We start from the raw sequence: 26,497 nt of genomic DNA, 5'->3' as shown, positions 1-26,497 counted from the left end.
CTCCACCCACTACTAGCAAATTCCATCCAGTTGCGTCAGCCAAACATGTCTCCAGATATTGCCAAGCATCCCTTGGGAGACAAAATCACCTCCGATTGAGAACCTCTGATGTAAAGGGGGCTTCCCAGAAGAGGAAGGAGAAACAGACACCCAGGTTAACAGTGATGGGTAGAAAGAGAGAAAAGAAAGGGAGAGCAGAGATACCTGCTGGCTTTAGGGGGGGAAAAAAAGGTGGTGGTGGGGAATTGATCCCTAACAGATCTCATCTAGTAGCCCCAGGGATCTGGTCCAGGTAAGAGATCTTCTACCCTCCTCTTTTACTCTGAGAGATCACTCCTTATTCTTCTTAAAAGGGGGCATGATTCTATTCTGTAAGTATTTATTGATTGCTTTTCATAGACAAGGCATTCTCATGCACTCATTCCAAACAATTATTCAACAAATCTGTACTGTTCTTATTACTTAATATTTCTTTGGGCACATGCCTTGCGCCAGGCACTGTGCTAAGCACATTACCTTTATCATCTCATCCAATCCTCACAACAACTTCATGAACTTATTCATTTCTTTTAGCATTATTATTTTTCCTGGTTTGCAATAAGAAAAGTGAACCTCAGACAGATTAAGTAACTAAGCCCAAAGCACCCAGTTTGATACATTTTGTGGGAAATGAATGAATGAATGAATGAATGAATGAACAAACGAACAGGCAGCAGAGCTCTTACTCTTCCTATGTGTCCATAGTCACATGTAGACATCGTGTGGAAATTCAAGTTGATGGCAGGTCTCCCCTGCTAGGTTGAGAGAAGTTTAGGAGCCAGGGGAAAAGGGGTGCTTGTTCACACGCTAACTGCAGCCTCTGACACAGTAGGAGTCCGACACATGTTTATCAAACGATCGAATGAAGGAAGGCTCTTTGCCTACATCTGATTTACCTTTATAAACACCACCACCCAGACCCAGGACAGGTCTGGTCCGTAGCAGAGGCTCAGTATCACTGTGTTTTGTTCAAGGAGAAAAAGGGTAGGTTCTGGAATCCTGGGTCTTGAAGAAGTCTGGCAGATCTGGTTTGAGATCAGAGGTTCTCAAGCAGGGATGATTTTTGTACCCCAGAGGACATATCTAAAGACACCTTTGGTTGTCATAACTTGCAGGGGGAAGCGCTAGTGGCATCTGGTGGGTAGAGGCTGGGGGTACCACTAAGCATCCTCCTATGCACAGGACAGCCCCCCACCCAATGAAGAATTACCCAGCCCGAAATGTACAGAGTGCCAAGGTGGATAAACCCTGATCTATTTGTATCAGCAGATGAATTATGATGCGGGGCCGTTACAAATGCTGGGGGACAAAATGCTTTAGGGTCACCTGGCTATTCATTCACTCACTCAGAACACCTTTATCAAAACCTTCTGATGTAAGACGACCATGAGAAGGAGTGGGTAAGGGAGAGACAGGGATGAATATGGCCCAGCCTCAACCCCGGCCCCCCACCTAGCTTACCAGCTCCTGGGGTCTCCAGTAAGGATGGGCAACACGAGAATGCTGAGTGAAAAATGGGAGGTGTATGCAGTCAGCCAAAGGGAGAAGAACCCAAGAAGAAGAATGAAAACTGCCTTGGAAGGTACTCTGAGAAAGGGAGACACCGTCCCTCTTTAGTGTCATCATTATGTGATCTTTTCAACTATGTGTCTGTTAGGTACACCAACAGGGGAAACACACTGAAAGAAGTATGGCTTTCAGGGCTGGGCCCCATTTTAAGTATTTCTGCTCTATTCACAACTAATATTTTTGCATCCCTCTACAGAAGGCTTTTACAGACAGTCCATATTATATTGTGACAGTTTCTGTTTAAAACTATTACAAAAAAAAAAAAAAAAAGGAAAGGTACATTTACATCATGGTCAGTCATCAGATCCGGGAACAACGCTGGGCAGGCTCTGACACTTCCTAGCTGTGTGACTCCCCTGTCTTCCTTTCTTCCTCTGTGAAATGGGGCTAATAACAGCCCCTCGGTCCTAGCGCTGTTGTGAGAATGCCAAAAGATGCTGTGTTTTCTATAAATCATCTCACTCCATAGCAAAAGATCCGGCACCTCAAAAGATTCAATGACTTTTTAATGCTTACAGATTAGGGAGTGATCATTAACTTAACAAAAGGATTGTTGGCCGGGAGAATTACCTTAAAGTCACATTCCAGTAGCGCGTTTAACATCTAGTGACACTGGCCATCATGGGATGGAGACACATCTCGTAGAGCACTTCTAGCATGTAAAGGATGGTTCCCACTGAAGGGTGACAGTGACCACAGTGGCCCAGATAATGCCTCTGGGAGCCAGCTCTGTCGGAAGCAGGGCCAGCTCCAGCTCTGGGACTGGATACTGGAAGGCCCTTTAATGACTCCAAGCACATAATTATTTACCCCTTTCTCCAAGAGGATAACCCTCACCTCCTACTCTATCTATTCCAGGGCCCAACAAAATGGATTCATTCACTTTAACCAGCTCAAGGAGACACTTTGTAAAGGATAAAGAAATTAGTTCCCCCCCACAACCGAATAAGGCCCAGTAACAGCAGCCGTCTACTGCTTTCCAGTTTCCCGAACATCTCCCCCAGTGCTCCAGGAAACCCTATGAGGCAGGCACAGTTATTGCCCCACTTTACAGATGAGCAGACTGAGGCTCAGAGAAGCTGAGAGTTCCTACCTGCCATGACTGAGCTGGTCAACATTGGAGTTAGGACTCAGCCAAACCCTCTAATTTCAGACCCTCTTCTACCTTGACAGACAAGAGAAGAGCTCTTGAAGAAGAAAATGAGATTTTTGAAGGTGAGTCTCATCTTTTTCCCTTTGTAATTCAGTCTCTTTGCCCCATCACCTCCCCAAACCCACATCCCCAAACATGCTCTGCTCCCCTTTTCCTCTCCTATACCAAACTCTGACACAAGGAAAACAGACTAAAACAATCCCACATGGCCACTCTCTGAGACAGGCATACTCCTGTATCCTTATTCCACAGATGAGCAAACTGAGGAACAGAGAGGCTAAATGACTTGCCCTATATCACACAGCCTGTAAGCGGCGGAGCCAGATTCTAACCCTGGGGAATTGGGCTCCAGAGTCTGAACTGATAACACAACACTGTATTACTTTCCCTGCAAGTAGGACTGGTTAGATTTAAAAAAAAAAGAAAGAAAGAAAGAAAAGAAAGAAAGAAAGAAAAAGATTTTGTAACTTAGACAAATTCCTGGTTTGCTGTGTTTTTCCATTATCACCCTTTTGTTTGTAACCAAGTGAAGGTTTCAGACCCAACAAGAGCAAATAAAAATCACTCTCCAAGGTCAAAGGTCCATTTCTCCATCCTGACTCGATATCTAGTCTGCAAAGACTACACCCCCTTGGGGTCCTTGGGCAAACTTTTCTTACTTCCTTTTTCCAAGCTGGGAACCCACCCAGGCAGCAGCTCCATTTGCAGAGCCCAGAAGATAGGCAAATAAAGTTCAGTCCCTTCTCAGCTTTGCCCATCCATCTCCATTCATTTCTGTAGCTCTCTCGTCGTCTGTGTACTACTCCTTCATTATTCATTCAGTCAACAAATACGTATTGAACAGCTATGTTCCAGTTACTGAGCTGGGCGCTGGGGATTCAACAGTGAACAAGACAAACACAGTCTCTACCCTCATGGAACTAATATTTTATTAAGGAAGATAGACAATATGCACCTAAACATATAAATAGGATAATTCTGGGTATTGATGAGGGCTACAAAGAAAACAGACAGAGAGGTGGACTAGAGAGTCGCTGGGGATGGGGTGCTTTTAGATAAGATGGTCAGGAAAGACTTCTCCTGAGAAGTTGACATTTGAGCCGAGACCTCAGTGACAAGACACAGCCAATCTTGTAAGGATCTGGAGGCAAAAGGACAAACCAAGTGCAAAGGTCTTTAGGTGAGAAAAACTAGGTGTGTGTGAGGCTAAACAAGGTGGGGCACTGAAGGGGAGGGGGAGTGTTACAAAAGGTGGGCAGGAGCCCATCACAAAGGCCCCTGCAGATCGCGGTGAGGAATATGGATTTTATTCTAAGTGCGTTGGGGAGTCGTTGGAGAGTTGAAAGCAGGAGAATGACAAGCTCTGATGGCAGAGGAGGGCAAGGATAGAAGAAACAGGGAGGCCAGTCAGTAGGCTACAGCTCTAAAACAGATGGGATGATGTCGGCTTAGACTAGGGTGATAACAGAGAAGAAGATGAGAAGTAGATGGGTTGGAACATATTTGGAGGCAGAGTTAACTGAACTTGCTGTTGGATTGGATATGAGGCAGAAGAGAAAGGGGGAATCAAGAATGACTCTTAGGCGTGGGTTTAGGAGATGGTCCAGGACGCTTTTCACGGAAAACTATTCTTATTTTGTGAAACACCCACCCAACCCACATGAAGGAAGAGTCCTGTTTCCTCTTCATTCTAATTTATTGCGTTCACATTTAAGGTTTAAACCAACTTCCAAATCCAGACCATAGGCCATAATGGCCTGGAAACCCAAAGGGACTGTACTAAAGAAACTTAGCAGAGTAACCACTGGAATATCCCCTGTATAACCGTCAGTGTGGCCCCCTAGAGCAAGCACGGGCCCCATAACCAATGAGACCTGGGTTAAAATCACAGGTCTTCACTGTGTAACCATAAGCAACTTAATGAACATCTCTGAGCCTCTATTTCATCACCTGTAAAATGAAGCCATGATAAATATCTATCACTTTTCAGAGTTGTAATGAAAACTAAGGAATCAGATGTACATAACGGTCATTCAATAAGTGGCTTTTTTTTTTCATTTCTCCTTCACCCACCCAAGGGCAGGGTTTCTCTCCTGGCATGATGAGGTTCTGCATTCCAAGAGGTTGAAAGGCATATGATCCAAAGGGATGACTGTTTTGGCCTTAATAAAAGATCTGTGAGTGTTTTGGTGAGAAGATAACAGTCAGGGTGTGGAAGAACTGGGGTCCCATTACCTCAATCCCAAAATGCAACCTCTTATTAAAAATCACTCTCATTTGAGAATTCTAGTTCCTCTTCCTTTATGGGCAAATTATCTCTAGAATGTCCAGGTGGGGAAAGGAATGAATCTATTCCATTGAATTCTCAGGGACCCCTCTCCATAGGTATTGGTGATGCTGACAACGGGGCTTAGCTGGTGGGGAGGCTTGGAGGGTGCTGAGAAGACCAAATAAAGAGGTGGCCCTAGGGCATCTGGGCTCTCTGGGAGGCAGTGTATCTATGAGACGCCAGAGGGATTGTGTATAATACTTCTGTGTGCACTAAAATGGGTGTGCCCCCCTTCGAGGGAGTAGGTAATTTTTTTCTCCCCTGCGCAAACTTCTTTAGACAAGTGCTGCATACAGATATGAGCGGAGGAATCAATGCTTGGTTATACACCATGCCAGAAGTCTAGATAACACCGCGCACATTTAGAAAATGAAGAACCAGATTAACACTTTTGTACCCAAACTTTCAAAGGGAATCGTTTCCCTGTTAATAATCCAGAAGGTTGTTATCCTTACAGATCTCATCTTTTCCTCAAAGGGTTAAGGCAACTTAATGTCCATCGCTTTCACCCTCCTAAGCCATCTATTGACTCACAGGCAAGCTCCTTAGCCTGTTCACCTTCATATTTGACCACCAATCCTCCCAGCTCTTATATTTTCCCACTCAAGAAGTTAAGATGCCAAGGATATGATATTCCTGGAATTAAATATTCTAAACCCCTTACCTCTTCTTCAGAATAAAGCAAAGGAAAGATTCAGGATATTTGTATCTATTGTTTTAAGCATGAATTTCCACTTCTTTGGGGGTCGGGATAGCTGTTTGTATCTGCTTTAGAGTACATTTTCAATAAACCTTTCTTTCATCATTTATTTGGGAAGAAAGGAGAAGACACCGTTTTTAATCAATTGTTTTGTTCTTTGATTACACACGCACGCACACACACACACACATCTGTGTACAGGACGCTAGTTCTAAGGAAAAACAAAAAGGGGAAATAAACGCAGGAGAGGACAAGAATCACAGAGTGAAGGAGAGCTAGAACGAGGGCGTAAAGGAGGAGAGGGCGGGTTACAGGAGCCCATTTGCCCTCGCGGCGGCGCGTCAGGTTCAGCACCGCGGACAGCTCCCGTCTTTGTCTTGGTCCAAACTCCCGCGCCCGCGCGTAGCCAGGCTGCGACCAGGGGCGCACCCGCTGCCTTCTCCGCCAAACCTGCTTCGGGAAAAAAGAGAGAAAGACCAGAGCGGACAGGTAGAGGTTTTCTCATCCTCTCCCCGCATCGTCCGAACTCGGCCCTGATCCCATCCCACTGCATTACGGCGGTCGATTTTAACTTGGTTTCACGCGGAACCTTGCTTCTGTCTACACAGCGTTGGGGGCCAGGGAAGTTCACATGGCGAGTTCAGATTAGGTTTGGAATTCGTTTCACTGTCACTGCCCCAGGCCCTAGCCGCCCACAATCTGTCCCCAGACAACACCTAGCCTAGCCTTCGACCAAAGAGGGGGGAAATAGCGATGTCTAATGTTTTATCGTGGGTATACGGGGCTGTGAAAACGCAAGACCACCCAGACCCCAAGACCCGCAGCATCAAATCCAAGGGAGGGGAAACCGAAGCTCAGAGAGGGAAGTCAGAGAGATGAGAAAGGGTTGATTCCCATGCAACCAAGGCCCAGCAAAAAGGAATGAATTATGCTCTGATCGGAGACTGTACATCCCGCCGCTGGAATTCTGCAGAGTTTTTTCTCCCTTTTGCCAGGAAAGGCGTCTTTCTCCGAGTTCAACAAGCTTCACCCACAGAGGCCTCTCAAAATATTTCTTTCTCTTTTTTTTTATGGGCCCCTTCGTAGAAGCCATAATAAAAAGAATTTCTTCTCACGTTCTCCTCTGCCTGAAACCTTGCTTCCCCGAGGGAGTGGGAAATGCCGCGCGTGTGACGGTCATTCTCCAAATCCTACAACCACATACATAAACACACAGAGACACACACTCCAGCCCATGGTCAATAAAGTTATGCGCTTCCGTCAACCTTCAGAGAAGTCGGCCAGCCAAGCTACGATGTACTCTCAGGGAATTCGTTCCCTAAAGGAGCCCTAGGGTAGGGGTACACAGGGGAAGTTTAGGAATGAGTCTAACCACGAGAAGAAGACTCTTCCTCAGTCCGTCTGCCAATTTGTTGGGAGGAAAGAAAGAGAACTCTTGCAGACTTTCTAATGCCTGGGGCCTCCACACCTGCGTCCAGGCCGCAGCGATATTGCCACAAACCAACCAGCCAAAGACCCGGAGCCCAGCTCCAGCCGCCGCGGACTGATTGGTATTCATCTCCAAAATAAGACCTCTCACCGCCCCCCGCCTCAAAAAATCCCTGGAATTTTTTTTTTCGGAACAGCATTCTGCCCTTCCCCTCCTCTTCCCCCAAGAAACGGAGGAGAAAGGCCACCGCGCACTGTTGGGCAGCTCAAAGGTGTTTTAGAGAAAGCGCGATCCCCGCTGTGGTCCCCGAGGAACAGAGGGGCGCGCAGCAGGGTAAACATACTCGTCTTGGGAGGAAGGTGCTGGGGGTCGCCTTCCCGGAGCCCTTCCCCCCTCCCGGGGTCCAAGGGCGGTGGGCAGCCCCTCCACCCCCCAGCCGGCTCCAGCGCGTTGTTCAGCCAGGCTGCGGTGTAAACCGCGGCTTTCCGATGCAGATTTCCCTTTTAACACCTTCTAAACAAAGGCTAATGAGGCCACTGCGTTGCTCTATCAACACACAATCATTAGCAGCCGAGAAATACACACACTCACGCGCGCGCGCACGCACACACACACACACACACACAAACACAGCGCGCGCGGGCTGCCAAAGTTGGGCGATTTCTAAAGGAACCCATATTAGGCTAACAAAAAGGAGGTGGGATATTGGGGGGGGCGGAGAGGAGGTGGGAGAGAATGGGGAAAGGAGGAGAAGGAGGTAGAGAGCCAGAGCCGGAAAGGGAACGAGAGAGAGAAAGAGAAATGCTATCGAGACCACGGAAAAGACCAAGATAAAAGAAAGGGGAAGCAAGATACAGACTCAAACTCAGACTAGCTAGCTAGTCGAGGGAGGATAATTAGAAAGTCTGCGGGATGCTGAATTTGGAGGTTAGCGCTCCCCATTTGGGCTCCAGGGGTGGAGCAGAGTTGCAAGCATCTTCTTAAAAACAGCTCCCGGAGCTCCGGTGATGGCCTCCACCGTCGGTTACCTCAATGGGGCCAGAGAGGCCATGACCACAACCCCACGCGCCCCAGAGCTGCCTGCTCTCGGACATCAATGGGCTGGGGCGGCCGTCCAGGCTAAACCGCCACGGCGAGAATGCGGAAGATGCCAGCGGCTCTCAGCTCAAACCCTCGGCTAGTCTGGCCACCTAGGATTTGAGCCTCACTGGGCAGCTGTCGGGGCAGCCTCCAGCTCTGCACAAAGTATGGGGTTTTCCCTCTCTGAACAAAGAGTCAGCGTTGCCCCCCACAAGTTGGAGGACTGGCTCGCACCTTTCCTTCTGTCCTCCCCAGGCCCCCCTCGGGCCCCCAGGGATCAGCTCCAGTCTGCACCCTCCCTGCTACTGCTGCCTAAGTTGGGCCCTGGGTTGCAGCACCGAAGAGAGTGATGTAGCCTGCGGGAGCTGGCAAGGCAGCCTGATGGGTGGGGCCTCTGAGAGATGCATTCCAGGAAGGGGTGTCTTGCTGGAAGGAGAAAGGGGACACCATGCTCCACCCTACCCTGGCCCCAACCAGCCAGGTCTCTAAGCTGGCCAGCGCTCACACACACACACCCATTCACTCTGGAGCTGGATCTCCCCGAACGGCCAAGTGCGAGCAGCCGCTGGCCTCCAACCTGCTCCCACCCAGAAACACTGGCCGGGCCTGGCCCTGGCGGCTCGTAGGGCTCCGCAGCAGACTCCCACCAGCCTCTGCCCCATGAAGCTGACCACGCCTTCTGGCCTCAGTGCCTGTCCCAAAGCCACTGAACACAACAGTGCTGCCCAGCTCCTGCCACTCGCTCACGCCCCTCAGGCCCCTTAAAGTCCCGCCCCAGATATTGGACTGGGGACTCAGAGCCTCGATCCCCAGCGCTGGGAGGGGGTGTTTAAGGAGGGGAGAAGCTTTGCCATTGTTGATGGATGAATAAATAGATGAAGGAAAGAGGAGGGAGGAAGGAAGGAAGGGAGGGAGGGAGGGAGGGGAGGGGAGGGATTCCCTGCCTTTTTGATTAAACGTTCCAGGTCGGGCCAGCCCAGTTAACGAGACCGTTAATTAAGCCGCGCACGATTCAACTGACAGGAAGGCCCTGCGCCCCGCAGAGATGTTCTGGAAACCAAGCAGTCCACAGCAGAGTGCGAGGGGACACACTGGCCTCGTCGCCCCTGCCTTCCAGGGTTCAGCCTATGTCCTGCCCTGGTGGGGACGCCCAGGCCCGCACACTCTCCCAGCCTGGACTCGGGGCTGCCCCCAGCTGGCCGCCCCCGCGGGTATCCCAGAAAGCTCCTCCACTGCCCCCTCACTCCCATTCCCCCACCAGTCCCTTCTGCATCCCTGCCCGGATGCCTAGGCCCAAGCCCTCGCCCCGATCCACGCGACGCACCCGGTGGACGTCCACCCAGGCCAGCCTGGGCGCACACGGTCCGGGGATCATCGGGCAAACCCGAACTCCCGAGGGCAGGGACCGTGGACTGCACCTGCCGGCTCGGCTCTCTGGGTCTCTCCGGAGCGCCAAGCCAGCCGCTCTTCTCCGGCCTCCGGGCGGTAGGGCCCAGCCTCCACGCCCGCTCCTACCCGGGGGCCGATTCCTCGCGGCGGCGCGGCGGGACGCTGAGTATGTGTGCGCAGCGCGGCCTATATTTACACCCCAAACAAAATAATTACACTTTTGTCGGAGGGAGAAAGCCAGTGATTAGGCGCGGGTTCTTTGCGGCAAAACAGTTTCTCAGTGGTACACCAGTATAATTTTTCACGGCTGGCTGAAATCAAAGAGGGGAGGTAATGAATCCGGCGAGCAATTTAAATTTACAATTTGTAACGCTGCCGCCGCGCAGACCCGGCCGAGAGCTCAGCTCTGAGGCGCTCGCTGCGTTTGTTTAATGTTAAAGCCGCGCTGGCTCCGGCAAGGGCGGGGGCGGGGGGGGGGGAGGGTGGAGTGTGCGTGTTGGGTGGGGGGCGGTAATGATGGAAGTCTCGGGAGAGGATGGGCTGAGTCGCCCAAGAGACCACGGGGAGACGAGGGCGAGGGGCGCGCTTCCCGGGTCCCCCCAACGCGCGCGCTCCCCGAGAAAGCAGGCCACTCCAGTCCATTCAAAGGGAGGGGCTGTCTTCAGATGGGGCGAAGGGAGATACTCTGGCCGCCAGAAAAGCCCCCGTTTCTGCTCGGCTGCAGAATCTCCCCAGGCTGGAGAGTCCGGTGAGGAGCCGGGAGGTGTTGCACGACCTGCGGGAAGGTCGGCTCCAAACGCCCAGAAGAGTCCGCATTCCGGCCGCTGCCCCGTGTCCCAGGCTGCAGAAGTCGGGAAAGGCGCACCCCGCCCCAATCCCCAGCTCAGCGTGCCTCGAAACTCCCACCCCGAGCGGCTGTGTGCCTCCGCGCCGGTAATTAATTACCGAACTCAAGGGGGAATATGCAAACCGCATATTACTAACTCTACAGGGCTTAAGTGATTGGAAACAGATTATTATCTTGTTTGTCTTTTGTCTGTTTTACTTATCCCGCTGCCGTCTGTCGAGTTGTAATGTTGATACTCTTTACTCTAGGAGGAAGATTTTTATATAGTAAATTCCATCAACATCTTGTATAAGTGACATTGCGTCTCCATGCATTACCCTGTTAAGACACAAGCGGTTTATTAGTTACATATAGGAGGGGATTTCGCTGCCTGGTCGCCATCTGTTAGCGCTGTTAGGGAGGGATAATTCGTTTAATAGTTGGTCTGCTGGCGTTTTTCGGAGGCTGTGCGCCCTGGAAGGTGGAGGGCTGACAAGGGCCAAGCAGTATCCCCTGAGACTGGGCTGGAGCGAGGGGGTTCTGGACTGAGGGTGGGCTGTGCTGAGGCTCCCAGGGCGATTCCAAGGGTCTGTGACCTGGACAGGATGCGTAAGCTCAGCTACTGGAGGGAGGAGGCCAGGCCGGGGCTTCTGGAAGCAGAGACCTCATCTCCTGCCACCGGGCATCCAGCCCCGGGTGACTCGCCCGCATCCAGGCTCAGAGCTGCTCTCTGAGACTGCCCACATTCCTCCTACCTCCCCGGCCTGGCACGGCAGCAGCTGGGGCCAGGCTGTGCACTGGCATTTAAGCACATCCAGGAGGTGAGGGTGGGTGAATTTGTCCTAGAGGGAGCCTGGCACACAGGCACCCAGCAGCCAGCGTGGTGTGCAGAGCTGGGGCTAGAAAGACACAGCAGACCCGGCTCTTCAGATACCCTACCCACTTGGGGGTGGAGGTGGCAGCTAGGCTCAGCGCACCTAGTCCAGGGCGAGGGAGAAGCCTCCCATCTAGATGCCGGCTTTTAATGACTGTAGAGTAGTTCCCCACACACACCCCAAAATCCGCCTGGAACACAGTGAGAATCCTTCATCTCAGCCTTTGAGCCAGATGCTGGACTTGGATGCCCAGAGAGAGGCAGAGGCAGAGAAATAAAAACAGAGAAACCGAAAAAGAAAGCGATGGGGCAACAGCGGGAAAGGGAAGCAGAAGAAGAACAGAGGCTGAACACAAGAAAGAGAGACAGAAAGGAAATGAAGTGAAGAGAACTCAGGAGAGAGGAAGAAACCCCAGCGAGACAAAGACCAAGTACGCAGCGCAATTCGCCTCCACTTGGAGCCCGGGTGCCTCTCTCCTCTCAGGTTCTTGCTTCTCTGTCCCTGCCCTGTCTGAGCCCAAGGACCCTTCACACCCCAGGAGGGCAGGGCCAGGCACTGCCAGAAACTGCAATTGATTTCATTTGGGGCTCCTGGAGCTCTCCCAGCCCAGCCTGGGAGACCAGACAAGATCCGGCCTGCTTCTTCCTGGCCGAGCCGAGCTCCGTCCAGCCACACCTGTCCCTTGCTCGGCAAGCTGGAGGTTGGAGTAACAGCAGAAGCTGCCCAGTCCAGGGACTCCTTTTCAGAAGCCCAGCTTCTGGGTCAATGCCCCACCCAGTGACCAGCACCTGTCAATTCCCTGTCAGAAGCCAGATCACTTCACACAGAAACTGTGGACTGTGGGGGGAAGCTGGAGGTCTGGACAGGAACCAGGGGGGAAAGGGAACATCTCTGTGCCTCCACCAACTGCCCCAATACAGGTATTCACAAATCGTGCTCCCATTCAAATCTACAAAGGCAAGCACACTAGAAGTGCACACACAAACATACACCTCCCCTCAAAAATAAACACGACAGGAGTCACATAACCAAAACTACTGCTATCTGCAGAAATACATACATGCAGACACACACGTAATGACTGGCCCACAAACACAGATCCAAAAACTTCTGCACTCACAAACACAGCCAGCCCGGCTCAGTCAGTCACATACACGCACGCTCACCTGCACGCGATTCCGACATTTCAAAGTCCACTTTCACATCAATGTTACCACACACCTGTACAAATAATCTTACACAGATGCACACTCACACAGGCAAACACCATCACATTCATGTGACTGCAGATACGTATGCACATATATATATGTACACACCGACCAACAAAAACAGGACCGCACAGACTAATACACACAAATATTAGCAGAACTATGCACAGATACAAACACACAAAAATACACGTGCCAAAACGTATTCACATGATTGATTCATGAGTAACTCTAAAGAGAGGCAAAAACAGGATTCTCAAACAGCAAATGTATACTAACAAACTCAGCAAATGCACCCAAACACACATCCACAGGCGAGCCTTAGCGCACACACATGCTCCTCTGGCCCCCAGCCTGTGGGCCCAGGCCCTACAGACCCCGTTAGCCCTCTTTCCTGGACCGGGAAGGGAAAATTCCCACTTTGCCTGCCTGCCCTCCCTAACTTAGAGCACCCCGGTCAGGCGCTGGGCTGGCACCTTGGGAAAGGAGGCATGGCCCTCTCCCTCCCCCCACCAGAGTCACATTCCTCCTCCACACACACCTGCGAACGCCCCACACACCCTCCGAGCCCCGTGGAATGGTACTTCCTGCTTCCTATGATGGATCGAACTTGCACACTCCGCCCGGACGCCCAGCGTGTGCAAACAGCGCCCCGCGCAATCTCCAGTGTACCCTCCTCGGCCGCGCTACCCACTCACCGCGGCGCCCCGACTGGCTGACCCGGGATCTGGAAGGTGCAGCGAGGAAAGCGGAGACGCGGTGAACATCACTTCAGAGCTGGCTTCGGGAAGACCGGTGCATCCTGGATCTCCCCCTCCCCACATCTCCCCCGAGCCCCGTGGCCAGCGCGCTCCGGCTGGAAACAACTCCGCGGTCTGAGACCGGGCCAGAGGACATCCCCCGCCAACCTGGGTCTGGGCTTGCTCGGCCTTTCTCTCTCTCTCTCTCTCTCTCTCTCTCTCTCTCTCCCTCTCCCTGAGAAAGGCCGGGCTGGGCCCCAGCCCCCGCATATGACAAAGGAAGCCGGTGCCGCCTCCGGGAGTCCCGAGAACCTCGCCGCCGCAGCTCCAGGGCGCTGACCCCAGGGGTGCGCGCATGGGGGAGTCCAAAACGACAGGCTGGGCTGGGAAAGAGGAGGCAGACGTAGAGCGCGATCCCGGCCTCGGGCAACTTCTGCAAGTTCCGTGGATTGTGAAGGGGGCAGAGGTCCCCCTCCCACTAGGCCTTCGAACCCCAGCCCCCCAAATATGTGTGAAGAGAGAGAAGAGAGACGCAGTTTTCAGATCGCGCGGCCCCCAGCCCCAAGCCCCAAACTGGAAGGTAAATACTTACTTAGCCTCCGAACCAGGTACAAGCTAATACTCAACAATACTGATGCCTTGTTTTTTTTGCTCTGTCCGGACGGCAACGCTGTAGCCAATTTAGATATGCTATAAATTTAAGAGGTTGCCATGGCCACCGCGTACCCATTGGCCGCCGGGCCCCCTACGTGCCTCGCCACGTCACCAAATCTGAATAAGGATGCGCGAATTAGGCGGCGGCCAGACAAAGATGAGGATAGGAACCGCTTGAAAGTGGGGGAAAGTGCCGGCGCCTCCGCCACCGGGAAAGCCGCTCGGCAGAGGCGAAGCCCGCGGCCACCCAAGATACACTGGGGCGCGCGGCCCGGGGCATGAGGCTGTGAACGCCACCACTCCCCACCCCGCCCAGGGCAGCCCAGCGCCAGGCCAGCAATCACCCAAGGACTTGACCGGCTGAGTCTTGGTTCGGACCGGACTCGCCCGGCGGCGGCCAAGAGAAGAGGCGGAGAGCAGCGGCGGGGCCAGGGGGCCCGAGGGCCGGGGGCCCAAAGGGAGGGCAAGGCGGCCCGAGCCGCCGGGGCGCGGGGCTATGATGGTGCACTGTGCTGGTTGCGAGCGGCCCATCCTCGACCGCTTTCTGCTGAACGTGCTGGACCGCGCGTGGCACATCAAATGCGTTCAGTGCTGCGAGTGTAAGACCAACCTCTCGGAGAAGTGCTTCTCGCGCGAGGGCAAGCTCTACTGCAAAAATGACTTCTTCAGGTAAGAAGCCGCGCCGCCCTGTTGCCCGAGCGCCCGCCCTGCAGGCGCTCCGCTGGGGCGCCGGGGAAGGGGACACCACGAAACCCATCCCAGCCTCCCAGGCCCACCAGGTTCAATGGGGAGCCGGGGAGCCCACCACTCTCCTCCTGCCCTCGGTCCAACAAGGGCCTGAACCCAGGCAGAGTGAGAAGAACGCTGCTGGGCTGCTTGTAGCTGGCTTTTCCAGGCCAGCTTGGATCGGTGGTGGGCCAGGGGGAGGAAGCTTGACAAACTTGCGGCCCATCCGTCTCTGCCTCTTGCTAGCTGAGGCCACCCCAAAGGTGGAAGCTTCCAGCCAGGCTCGGAGAGACTAAGGATTTTTGCGAAGTTAGGGGCAGGCAGAGTGCGGAGTCCAGAAGCTGGGCTCCAGGCAGGTGGGACCCCCAGAGTGCTTCTGGACAAACAGAAACTTCCCAGCTCCTGAGGGGACTCAGCCAGAAAGGCCTCCCCTGGTGATGGGGCAGGGAATCTTCTCCTCACTCCCCCCACCAACTCCTTAAACATTTTCTCCTCTGTTGAAAGTACAAATGAAATGGAAGCTGGAATCAGGACCTCCGGAGTCCAGCCTTGCTGCCCACGGGCGCCCTCAGGCAGGGCACAGCAGATCACTTCTCTGAGCCTCACTTTCCCAGCTGAGAAACGCCGAAGGTCGGCCTGGGAGGCTGTGGGGCTTTTGGCAGCTCAGCCCTGCCCGCTTCCCCCGGCTTTGTGAGCGCCAACTGCGTGGAGGGAAGGGGGGGCGTGATTAACGCCCTGGAGAAAGGCTGCTCGCCGGCCCCAGTACCTGGCACTAGGGAACTTGAATAGGAGAAAAGGTCAGACGCGCCTTTACACGTGTAGACTCCTCGGCCCCAGAGGCCCGAGGCCCCTAATGTGGTGGTGCTTGCAAAGCACCTAATGATTTTTGATAAGGTGCATGTGGCCAATTACGCTGCCGGATAAGGCCCAAAGTGACTTATGGCTTCTAATGCCCTCACTACATCAACGTCACCCAAATTCGCCCTGTTTAGAGACGTGGGTACGAGGAGCCGTGGGGCCCCAGCGTCCTGGGCCCTCGCCCTCCCCCTCCCCCGGCACCTCACCCCTCCCTGTGCCGGTCTGCACCATCCATTTCGGGGGAGGCCAGCCGTCTCCCAGCGCTCAAGGGAGAGAGAAGAGGATTTAGACCAGGGACACAGAAAAGGTGGCATGGGAGAGAGCCCGTGTTCTGGCCGGGCAGGTTTGGGATCGCCTTCTGGTCACATTTTCCCGCTGCCTGCCTGAGGACCAGCAGAAGGTTCCCTCCTTCCTGCTAAGGTTCAGCTCAGAAGAGGAGCTCCCCCCAGCTCCAACGCTAGGACCCGACAGCCAGGCTCCTTGGCCCTACCTGGACCCCAGCAGACTGTTAAGGATCCAGGAGGCAAAGCCGAGAAATGGTCCAAACCCGGCCTGCCTGGCTTTAAATGCTTCACGACCTCCAGAGCAGAGTTTGCCAGGAGCAGCCCCGGCCCATCTGGTAGCGATGTGGGGTGGGGGAGGGGCGCCACTTGAGGTGCTCTGGGCCGTCTGCTGGGCTGAAGGCTGCGGCGCCCATTGCTGGAAGCCCAGCAGAGTCCAAATAAATCTGACCGAGCCATGACAGTCCCAGTCCCAGTCCCAAGAACAGACCTGGATATTTGTCTCACGTCTTGCATTCTGACCAGGGAGGACAGGATTGGGATCTCATTTGACAGATGTGGAAACGGAGGCTTTTCAGAAGCTAGGGCAGAGTGGGAGGTCAGGGCTTCAGGAGGATGGGACACTGGGCTGGCCCTGGGTGACAGGCCCTGTTGTGTCCTCAGGCGCTTCGGCACTAAGTGTGCCGGCTGCGCGCAAGGCATCTCGCCCAGTGACCTGGTGCGTAAGGCCCGCGGCAAAGTCTTCCACCTCAACTGCTTCACCTGCATGGTCTGCAACAAGCAGCTGTCCACGGGCGAGGAGCTCTACGTCATCGACGAGAACAAGTTCGTGTGCAAGGACGACTACCTGAGCTCGTCCAGCCTCAAGGAGGGTAGCCTCAACTCAGGTAGGAGGCCCCCTGCCCCTCCCCAGGCCAGGCCCCAGCGCCCTCCAGCCAAGGCCTGCCTGCACTCCCCTCCTTTGCCCCCTGCGTGCCCGCGGTGCACGGCTCAGAGCTCTCCACTCGCGCCGGGCAGGTCAAGGAGGGGGGGAGGTGCGGGGGCTGGGAAAGAGAGTCAGCGTTTGGAGCCAGCCTTCCAGGATGCCTACACTGCCAGCTCTAACCCGCCCTCCTCCAGTTCAGGAGCCTTTTCCAAGCTGCCCTCCTCCCCAAGTTTGGAACCGCACAATTTCCCCTTTCCGAGTCTTTTCAGCTCCTGGTAATTTCTAGCTGCACTGGGAGGACACTAATTGGGGTCTCGAGGAAAGAGAGAAGGGAGAGGAAGATCCCCGGCCCGGAGGGCATCTGTACCCTCCTCCCGTCCCCTCTCCTAGAAGGCCGGGCTCTCCAGAGAGCGCGACTCCCCCTTTCCCAAGCACTAGCTGAAGAGTGCCGAGAGGGCTTGAGAAGGGCGCTTCCAAAGGCCCAGCCCCGCCTGGAGGGAGTGGGCGGGCGCCGGGCCCCTGGGGGAGGGGCTGTAGCCGGCTTTGGGAGGGAACCCGCCGGGGTTGGCGGTGGCCTGAGCCTGCAGGAACAGGCTACCCGACGGGAGAGGTCTCGGGCCGCCGCTGACACCCTGTCCCCTTCCCGCTCCGTCCTCTCGCAGTGTCGTCCTGTACGGACCGCAGCTTGTCCCCGGACCTCCAGGACCCACTCCAGGACGATCCCAAGGAGACGGACAACTCGACGTCGTCGGACAAGGAGACGGCCAACAACGAGAACGAGGAGCAGAACTCGGGCACGAAGCGGCGCGGCCCGCGCACCACCATCAAAGCCAAGCAGCTGGAGACGCTCAAGGCCGCCTTCGCCGCCACGCCCAAGCCCACGCGCCACATCCGCGAGCAGCTGGCGCAGGAGACCGGCCTCAACATGCGCGTCATCCAGGTGCGGCCCGGGTCGGCTCTGGCCGGGTCACCCCTCCGCAGCCCCGCTGCGTCCGCGAGCTGTGAAGCTCGGAGGAGCCTCCCACCCAGCCTCCTTGGCTAGGAGCGCGCCGAGCCCGCTCTGGGGGCAGACGGTGCGCCGGAGATCGGGGCCGGCTGGTCACACTCCGAGCCAAAAGATTCAGCCTAGCCCTGCTGGCTTCCGGCGGCGTCATCTTGGGCGGGTCACTTCACATCTCTGAATCCCACCCCCGCCCCTTTCAGGGAAGGTTTTAAGCCTCGCTTAAAGGACAGGCCCTTTCCTGTCCTCCCGTCCTCTGAGCAGAGAAAGAGGCGATGCTCTTCACGTGCTCCTTCCCTGCGCCCGACGCGCGGGCAGACAAACGGCCAGAGCCCGGCTGGGGAGTCGCGGGGCCGAGACCAGAGCCGTGCCGGGCGGCGGGCCTTTATAAAGCCGTCAGGCCGCGGATGGGCCGAGGACCAGGAAGCTCAAGTCTTTATGAGTCGCCCCACGGGTCCGCGAAATCCTTCATCCTTGGCTGGTTCGCCGAGGCCCCTCTCCACCCCTTTGGTCTAATCCGGCCCGGCCCCCGGCTCAGGGCATTCTTGGTGCGGAGGAGGCGCTAGGACTCAGCGGGGGTGGCCCGGGCAGGGAGAGAAGGGGACCCGGAACAGAGTTCACAACCCCTTCCTCTGTCCCAGGTGTGGTTCCAGAACCGACGGTCCAAAGAACGTCGGATGAAACAGCTGAGCGCCCTGGGCGCCCGGAGACACGCCTTCTTCCGGAGTCCGAGGCGCATGCGCCCGTTGGGCGGCCGCTTGGACGAGTCTGAGATGTTGGGGTCCACTCCGTACACCTACTACGGAGGTAAGCAACCTCCTAGGACGCGGTGCCCCACACCTAGGTCAATGCTGCTTGAGGGTGCAGGGCCGGATAGCCGTGATCTCAGGCTGCGCCTGGACCCCTCCCTCCCTTCTACCGCACCAACACAGGTACACTCACCCGCAGATACTTCCTGGACAGAAAATCAGACACATGGGTTCACTCAACCATGCAGTGGTACCAACAGATAATAAACACGTGAGAAAAGCAGTGACACACTCACCCATGCAGGACCACACGAGTTCAGAGACCTCGGGGACACGCATCTAGACACATGGTCACCCGTAACAAGCACAGGTATACCCCACCGCCTAGATATGCTGGCACTCTCACGCGTCATACCAAGTCAGGCACTTCTGCACGCACCGCATCCCAACCTGATACACAGCCCTTGCTGCCCTGGCCCACAGCCTGGTGTATTTGGCACCAGCAGGAAAGCAGGCACTGGAGGGCAACACCGGCAGTAGGGATGGAGGGGTCAGGATTCATCTGGGGTTGCCCCCTTGTTGTCTTCCAAGTCTGCATCTCCTGTCGGGCTGCGGGGACTGTGTGCACAGCATCCGGCCCGGTTAGCCCGGATGCTGGCGGTTGCCCTGGACTAGGACGCCCGCCCACCCTCCAGCTTCAAGCGCACCAGGGTTCATCAGGGCTGGGGTGGGCACGGATTGAGCCAACCCAGTTATGCATTCTCTGTCTTTGGGGCTGCAGAGGGCAAGGAGCCCGCTTTGCACAGAGGAATTTCCTGGTTGGTGTTGCGAGGCTCAGGCCTGGGTGAAATCTCCTCTCAGGTCACCCCTTCCCTTCCTCCTTCCCGCCTCTCTCCTCCCTTCACCCCACTATGTTAACTTACTTCACTCTCCTTCCTGGATTACCTCTTCTGACTCCCTCACCTCCGTTTTTCGTTTTTTGTTTTTGTTGTTGGTTTTCTGGTTTTTGGTTTTTTTGAGACCCAGTTGCTTTGGGGCACTACTGCACTGAATCTCCATCCGACACATTTCAGACTTGTGGACTCTAGGAAGGCACCTTCCCCTTCTATTCCAGAGCCTCTGGATTTGGGGAGCCCCCAGGAATGCCTCTGCCTGAGGGGAATCTGTGCTCAGTGCCACCCAGCCTGGGGGAGGAGGGGCAGAGGCTAGTAGCCCAGGTTGGGGAGAGGTGGCAATGTGGAGGGCCAGGAGCCAGGTGCCCAGGCAGACCTAGAAGGGAAAAGAAGAGAACCCTATAACTAGCCTTGGTACATCCGCAGGCCTGGGAGGTTAGATCTTCTGGCCTGGCCAGGGGCCCCAGAAATTGTGGATGAAATGTGGTGATGTGCTTTTTCGGGAGAGACAGAGATGGCAGGGCCCAGGTTGGGGGGCTACAGACACCAGAGGCAGCTGGGATGGTGGACTTGTCCTGGGGCCTCTACTCACCAACTCTCTTCACCTATCTTTGGCTCCTTGAGCGCAAAATCTCCGCCCGGCGCAGGGAGGCTGGCGGGGCGGTACCAGTCCGGAATTTTTCCCCGCCTGGGTAATTAACCAAGGTTTCCCCCAGGACCAGTGTGCCTCTCACCAATCCCACCGCCTCCTCTACCCGCGTGGCTGCTGGATGGGGTGACGGCCTGGACACGCGGGCCCCTCTTTCCCCGGAATGGGGGGGGCGGACCCCCCAATCCCAGGGAGGCAGCCCCTCCTAATCCGTGCTGGGAGATCCCGGCGTCGGCGGCCGGCAGCGGGCGAGAAAGGGGCCGGGCGGCGGGGCCGGCGGCTCCCCGTGGGAGCGCGGACAAAGCCCCAGCTGCGGCTTTTGTGCGCTTTTCAGACGGCGTTTGTTCCAATTACCTCCGGCCCGGCCGCCATATGGGCGGAGGCGGCGCGCTCCGCGCGGGGGCCGAGGCCCTCCCTGGCTAGCCGGCTTGCTAGGCGCCGTGGCCGTCCCCCATCCCCGTCCCTTAGGGGCCCCAAATTCGCCGCTTCCAACCTTTCTCTTCCCTTACGGGGAGAATGGAACGAGTGGTTTTTAAAAAGTAATTGGCGACCGTTTTAGCTGTGGCCTAAACCGTCTCCAAGCCCGCCTCCAGACACTCCCCATTTGGACTGATGTCAGGGGGGGGTTGGAGAGGGAAGGGGGCGGCAGGGGGCGTCCAGAACTCGCCCAGGTGACAGATCCCCAACACTAAGCAGGAGGCGTGGGTTTGCAGAGGAGACCCCAGCTTCCGGGCGCACCGGTTTTCCCGCCGTACAAAGCGGGTTATTGTCACGAGTGCGGGCTACACGGTGCTCCTTTCCTGCCTTCCCACACCCCACTCCTTCGGGGCCGACCCAGGGGGAGGGGAAGAGGCTATGCGGAAGGACTTCAGGAAAGGGGGCTCTAGAAGGAGGTCACACGGTTGATGCAAAAACACTTTGTTGAGAATGGGCGAGCGTGTCATCTGGAGCCCCTGTGCTCCCTGAATTTGTGGGCAAAATTCGCGTTTGTGCATTTTTCCGGAGAGAGAGCCCATAGCTATCATCACCTTATCAAAAGAGCTCCATGTCCCCAAATACTCCAAAACCTTGGGGTCCTGGCAAACCCGCCCGGGGTCAGCCTGGAGGACCCGAGGCACAGGGAACTCTAGACGTGGCCCGGCGAGTGTTCTCATCCTCTTCCCCTCTCCCGAGTGTCTGGGCCTCAACTTTCTCCGTTCCAGGCCAGGTGAGGCCAGGACAAACGGTCGGAGTCCCACGTTCACCGGGACGGACGCGGGGCACGGGGCCGCGCCAGGTCGGCGGGGTGCAGGGGGCGAAGGAGAGGGCGCTGAGGCCGCCTTGCGCGCTCCGAGTCCAGGGTTCCGCGGCCGGGGCCCGACTCGCCAGCCCCTCGGTGCTCCGGCCGCGCTTCTTCCCGACGGGGTCTCGGGCCGATCTCAGTCCCGTCGCGTTCTGGTCTCCGTCCGTCGCCCCTGCATCCCCGCCCTACTCCTCTCGCCGGCCTCTCAGCCCCAGCGTCTCTGGCCGTCTCTCTGACTCATCTCGCGCATCTCTGGGCGCCTCTGTCTCTCCCGACCTTCCGTCTCGTTCCTGGGTCTCTTGCCGGGTTTTTCCCGTGTCTCTAACCACACGGCCGTCTCATCTTTCTCTTTGCGTCCCCTAGACTGTCTCTGCCTTAGTCGAATAAAGCCGGGTCTCCGGCTCAGCCGTGGGTTCGGTGACTGAGGCGCTTTTCTTGCCTTGACACCGACTATGAGTCTGGGGGCTCCCTGCTGCATCCCCTCTCCAACCCCCTTTCACCCTGTCCTCTGCCGATCTCTCCCTGTCTCCTTATCTGGCAGTCATCGTGACTCTCGCTCTCTGTGTATCTCTCACCAACTCTAAGACACTGTCAGGAATCGTCACTGTGTTGCGCCTCCCGCCACCGCTGTCTCCCCTCCGTCTCTCTTTGTCAAGGAACCTCTCTGTGTGTTCCTCATCGTCTCTGAGCCTCTCCCGGCCCCTGAGTGTAGCCTTTCCGTACTTCTGGTTGTCTCTCTGCCCAGCACGAGCTCCGGGGCTGGTCCTCCGCCCCTCCGGCCTCCCTTGGTCTCCGCAGGCCTCTCCACGGGTCTTTCTCTAACCCCGAATCAGTGTCGCGCGGTCCCCCGTTAACGTCTTGTCCCGGTGGCCCCCACCACGTCCCACGTCTCTGGCCTTCGTCTCCCCGAATTCCCTCCCCCGAGTCTCTTCCGCCGGGTCCCTCGAGTCCCTCGGTGATCTCGCATCTCTCACTCTCCCCTCTCCTGCCCCGTCCCGTCCGCAGACTACCAGGGCGATTACTACGCGCCGGGAGGCAACTACGACTTCTTCGCGCACGGCCCGCCGTCGCAGGCGCAGTCCCCGGCCGACTCGAGTTTCCTGGCCGCCTCGGGGCCCGGCTCGACGCCGCTGGGCGCGCTGGAGCCGCCGCTCGCCGGCCCGCACGCCGCCGACAACCCCAGGTTCACCGACATGATCTCGCACCCGGACACGCCGAGCCCCGAGCCGGGCCTGCCGGGCGCGCTGCACCCCATGCCCGGCGAGGTGTTCAGCGGCGGCCCCAGCCCACCCTTCCCCATGAGCGGCACCAGCGGCTACAGCGGACCCCTGTCGCACCCCAACCCCGAGCTCAACGAGGCCGCCGTGTGGTAAGGCCGTCGGGCCGGGCCGCCCCCCGCCCCCCGCGCTCGGCCCTGGGGCCCCGCCCGGCCGTCCCCACCCCCCCACGCCCCCCCACCCCCGCGCCCGGGACGCAGCCTCCCGAAACCAAAGCGCCCGACGCGGCCGCGGCGCGGGGCGCCCTCGGGGGCTCTCTCTCGAGTCCGAACTCAACCGGCAGCTGCTTCTCGGCTGGGCGCGGAGGTGTACCGACCCCCGCATCTGCATCCACCCCTGGGACTCTCCGGGAACCCCCTGCCCTCCACCAGCGCTCCTCGGCAGCCGCGAGCAATTTCTTGGGACCAAAGTGAATACGGAGGGTCAAGCGATTTCAAGCACGCTCTAGACTTCCCCCGAACCCCCACCACCACCCCGCACCTCTTTGGACCAAGAGAGGGCTGAAGCCAAGGGACAGAGACAATTTTTTCCCCCTCCTTGCAATCCGAGTGGCATTTTGTAATCTTATTTCTCACTCTGCTTTCCCCTCTTTAAAAAAAAAAATAAGAAAAAGAGAGATCGAAGAGAAGAAAGGGAGCAAAATGAGTTAGAGAGAAGATGGAGAGAGCGCCAGCCAGAGAGAGAGAAAAGATGGAGAGAGAGAGTGAGAAACACGCTTGGATGGGGGTGTCACTGGGAGGAAGACAGATCCACCTGCGCGTTGGCGCCCCCTGGTGGCCAATCTTGAGGATCACGGTCAGCTTCTCTAGGAAGGGGCGGGGGGCGGTCCGGACATCGGCGCCCCAGGGCCAGACCCCCACCTCTTCCTTCCTTTGACATTTATTCTGACCCCGGGGGTCCAGGCCAGACTCAAACACTCGCCCACCCTGCGCTCCCCCTGGGCAAGGCGCCAAGATTTCTTGGGCCCTGGCCCACAGACCACCCTCCGTGCCCGGGTCCTGGAGGCTGGGTGGTCAGGATGTACAGTATTATACTTTTTTGGAAGTTGAACGCTTCTAGTTTCCTTATTTTGTATAAAGAAGAAACAAATAAAGTATGTTTTTGTGTTTACTGTTTATTTATTGTACACTAGTTATCTGGGGTTGGACATTTTATATTTTTAAGAGGAGGGTGGGCAGAATGAGGGAGGGGAAGCAGAAAGAGGTTTGCCTAAAAAAAAACACACAAAAAACCCCACAAAAAAACCCACAAAAAATCAACTTTTTTAAAAAGAAAGATTAATAAAAAAAATTCTTTTTCCCTCCGTGCTGTGTGGTTTTCTTTCTTTCTTTCCTTGTTTCGTTTGTTTGTTGTGCCCTTGTCTTCAGTCACTCAGAGTGAATGGAACTATTCTGGTTCCTGTTTCTGACATAAAACAGACTTGATGGGTGCAAAGACCTCTCCTCATCTAGAAGGGTGGCAGGGGGGTCTTTTGGCTATTACCAGGTAAGGAAGGTGCCTGTCATGTTTTTTCTTTTCTTTTTTTTTTTGGACTGCTACTATGCACCAATAGCATCTCCCCCTGTACCTAATACCCCGATCTAACACAAGCCAGCCTGGCACATAGGAGGCCTTCAAAATATTTGATGACTGAATGGATGTGTGATTTGTTTGTCCCCAGAAGAATTCTAGCTTCACTCCTAATTGCGCCCCCATGTAATTCCAGGTAGCAGAAACAAAACCAAACAAACAAAAAAACAGGCTGGTAGGTCCAGTGCTAGTTATCTGCAAGGCTGTATTAGGACAGAAAATGCCCCCAGGGAGAACAAGGCTGTTTGCCTTGCAGTTCTTATGCAGTGCCTGCGTGTGCCCTTCCGTAAACCAGCATGACGGAAGGGAGTCCTCCAGGAGACTTAATGGGCCTGAGGCCACTCCCTAAAGACAAGTCTCTCCCTCTCTCTGCCTCAGTTTCCCTACTTTCAAAAGTGGGGACTGGAGGGAGGGCTTCCTATGCCTCATTTCCTTTCTGCTCAAACACTGTAAGATGAGAAAAGCAGATGAGGAGAGAAAAATAGATGGAAGAGGGTCCCGCGTTTAGATGCCTTTTCGCCCAAGCTTAGGGTGGGGGGAGCTTGCCCATTTTAGCAGCAGCAGGAAAAGAGGGGGGACAAGGAACTGGTGGGTAGTGAACCACCAATGGGCACATGCTAAGAGTTTTCCTCATCTGTCCTTCTTTTGTGTGGACATCACAAGAATTCATTCGAGGTGACCTGGCTTTTCCTTTTCGTTCCTTATAGCGTATTTATCTTTATCAGACAAATGCGACTTGCTCTTTGTGGAAAATCTAGAAATTTCAGATAAGCAAGAGGAAGAAAAGGCAGTCACCCAGAATCTCAAGTAAAGTAGTGGATGCATTTCCTTCCAGTCTTTTTTTTTTTTTTTTTTTTTTGAGACTAGAGATCGTGCGCACATAGACACAGAGCATAGACTTGCCCTTGGCACGCTCACAACTCTGAGGGCACCAGGCATGGGAGAGGCCCACTCTTGTGTCAGGGGATCCTGGAATAACCCTGGGGTGGCCCTATCAAGATGTCAGAGGGTGGCTTCGGAAACCAGAGTCCAGGAGGGATGTGACCTCTGGCGTCACGATCCGGACTTGAGACTAATTCCCCAGGGGCTCTTCCTCCGAGTGTTTGTTAGTTAGGAGGGTTGGGAGCAGAGGTCACCTAGGAGTGGGATGAGGGAAGAACAGAACAAGGGCCCTGGGGTCTGGGAGACTATCTGGCTGGTCACTGCATCACCTTTTTGAGCCTCAGTTTGCTCCACCGTGAAATGGGCTCACAATGACATTTCATCCACATTGGAGAGATGCAATTTAACCCGTGGCCAAGGTTTAGGAAATATAGGTCTTGGATTCAGTCCTCATCTCCATCCTCTGCCAAACACACACACACTCACACACCAGCCTCCTTGGACGATGACAAGGGGAGAGAGAAGGGGACGCTTGTCAAAATCAGCTCAAATCCACCCCCACTCCTGTGAGCTCATTTCAGCTCCCCTAGTGCCTGCTGGGCCCAGGGGCTCTGGGAGGAGAAATCCCACCCCCACTCCACCCTGCAGCAGTGACCCTGCAGGTGTCACTGTCATGGTCTTGGGTGCACTTAATTAGGGAGGCAGTTCCTAAGGAAGGCTGAGTGGAGAAGGAAGAGGGTTGGAAAGGGACATTTGTCCCTACACACCCACAACCATTTTCTCCAAGTGTGGGCAGAAGATGAAGCTTGCTAAAAATACGTATCCCTGAGCCCCCGGCTCACGGCTGGAATTGCTCTCTGGCATGGTGCCCAAGATGCTTCACATTTGTCGAGCCCCCCCGTTGCTTCCGAAGTCTCCCGAACTTGCAGGACCTCTGCCTGAAATCGTCTCGTCCAGAGTCTAATACGGTCCTCACAGCGCCCCTTCAGGATGAGCGTTGTTATCCCCATTTTACAGATGAGGAGACTGAGACTCATGAGCTGCCTGGGGTCACACAGACATGGAGTAGTTTTGAATCAAGAGCTTCTGCTTCCAGAGTCCACATTGTCCCTGGACCCAGGACGTTGCCCGGCACAGGTAAGACCTCATTCTGTGTCTAAAGACTACATGAACGAATGAATGAATGAATGAACGAATGAATGAAATGAAAGCAATGTGCTCCAGCTGCCGTAAAAAGAGCTTCAAGAAAGACTCTAATGAATGCTAATTCTTACTGGTAGCAACCTCACTGGATTTTGTTTAAAAGCCCTTCCGGGGTTAAACAAAGCCAGTCAGAAGGGCAAAGGGCTCAGTGAAAATTGCCAAGGTCAAAAGACAGAGGACTTCCAGCTTCTCCACGTTTGTCCTTGTTT

At 55.4% G+C, this 26,497-nt stretch overlaps 1 protein-coding gene and 1 long non-coding RNA gene across 4 annotated transcripts in view; one reads left to right on the top strand and one right to left on the bottom strand.

The window, feature by feature from the left end:
• Window positions 1–13,989, bottom strand: part of LOC132598388 (uncharacterized) — a 47,779-nt gene extending 33,790 nt beyond the window's left edge. Inside the window, exon 1 of one of the 2 annotated variants that reach the window (XR_009566510.1) lies at window positions 13,933–13,989. This is a non-coding gene — a long non-coding RNA (uncharacterized lncRNA). Of the gene's footprint in view, window positions 1–13,298; window positions 13,405–13,932 lie in introns of those variants that run through there. The other variant, XR_009566511.1, reaches the window with a different exon arrangement.
• A 163-nt stretch (window positions 13,990–14,152) lies between these two features.
• Window positions 14,153–22,730, top strand: LHX5 (LIM homeobox 5). 2 transcript variants are annotated; one of them, XM_030860940.2, is made up of 5 exons: window positions 14,153–14,663; window positions 16,523–16,746; window positions 17,447–17,724; window positions 18,426–18,591; window positions 22,363–22,730. In XM_030860940.2, the coding sequence occupies exons 1-5, from the start codon at window positions 14,491–14,493 to the stop codon at window positions 22,728–22,730; spliced, it is 1,209 nt and encodes a 402-aa protein (XP_030716800.1). In that variant the 5' UTR covers window positions 14,153–14,490. The 2 variants fall into 2 exon arrangements, with proteins under 2 accessions (XP_030716800.1, XP_060166672.1); XM_060310689.1 differs by lacking the exon at window positions 14,153–14,663 and having other exon boundaries at window positions 16,165–16,746.
• Window positions 22,731–26,497: the final 3,767 nt, after the last annotated feature.

Source organism: Globicephala melas, chromosome 13 (genome assembly GCF_963455315.2).
Source record: "Globicephala melas chromosome 13, mGloMel1.2, whole genome shotgun sequence".
NCBI lineage: Eukaryota > Metazoa > Chordata > Mammalia > Artiodactyla > Delphinidae > Globicephala > Globicephala melas.
The sequence above is the reverse complement of the archived record's forward strand: the minus strand, read 5'-3'. Positions and strand labels throughout refer to the sequence as shown.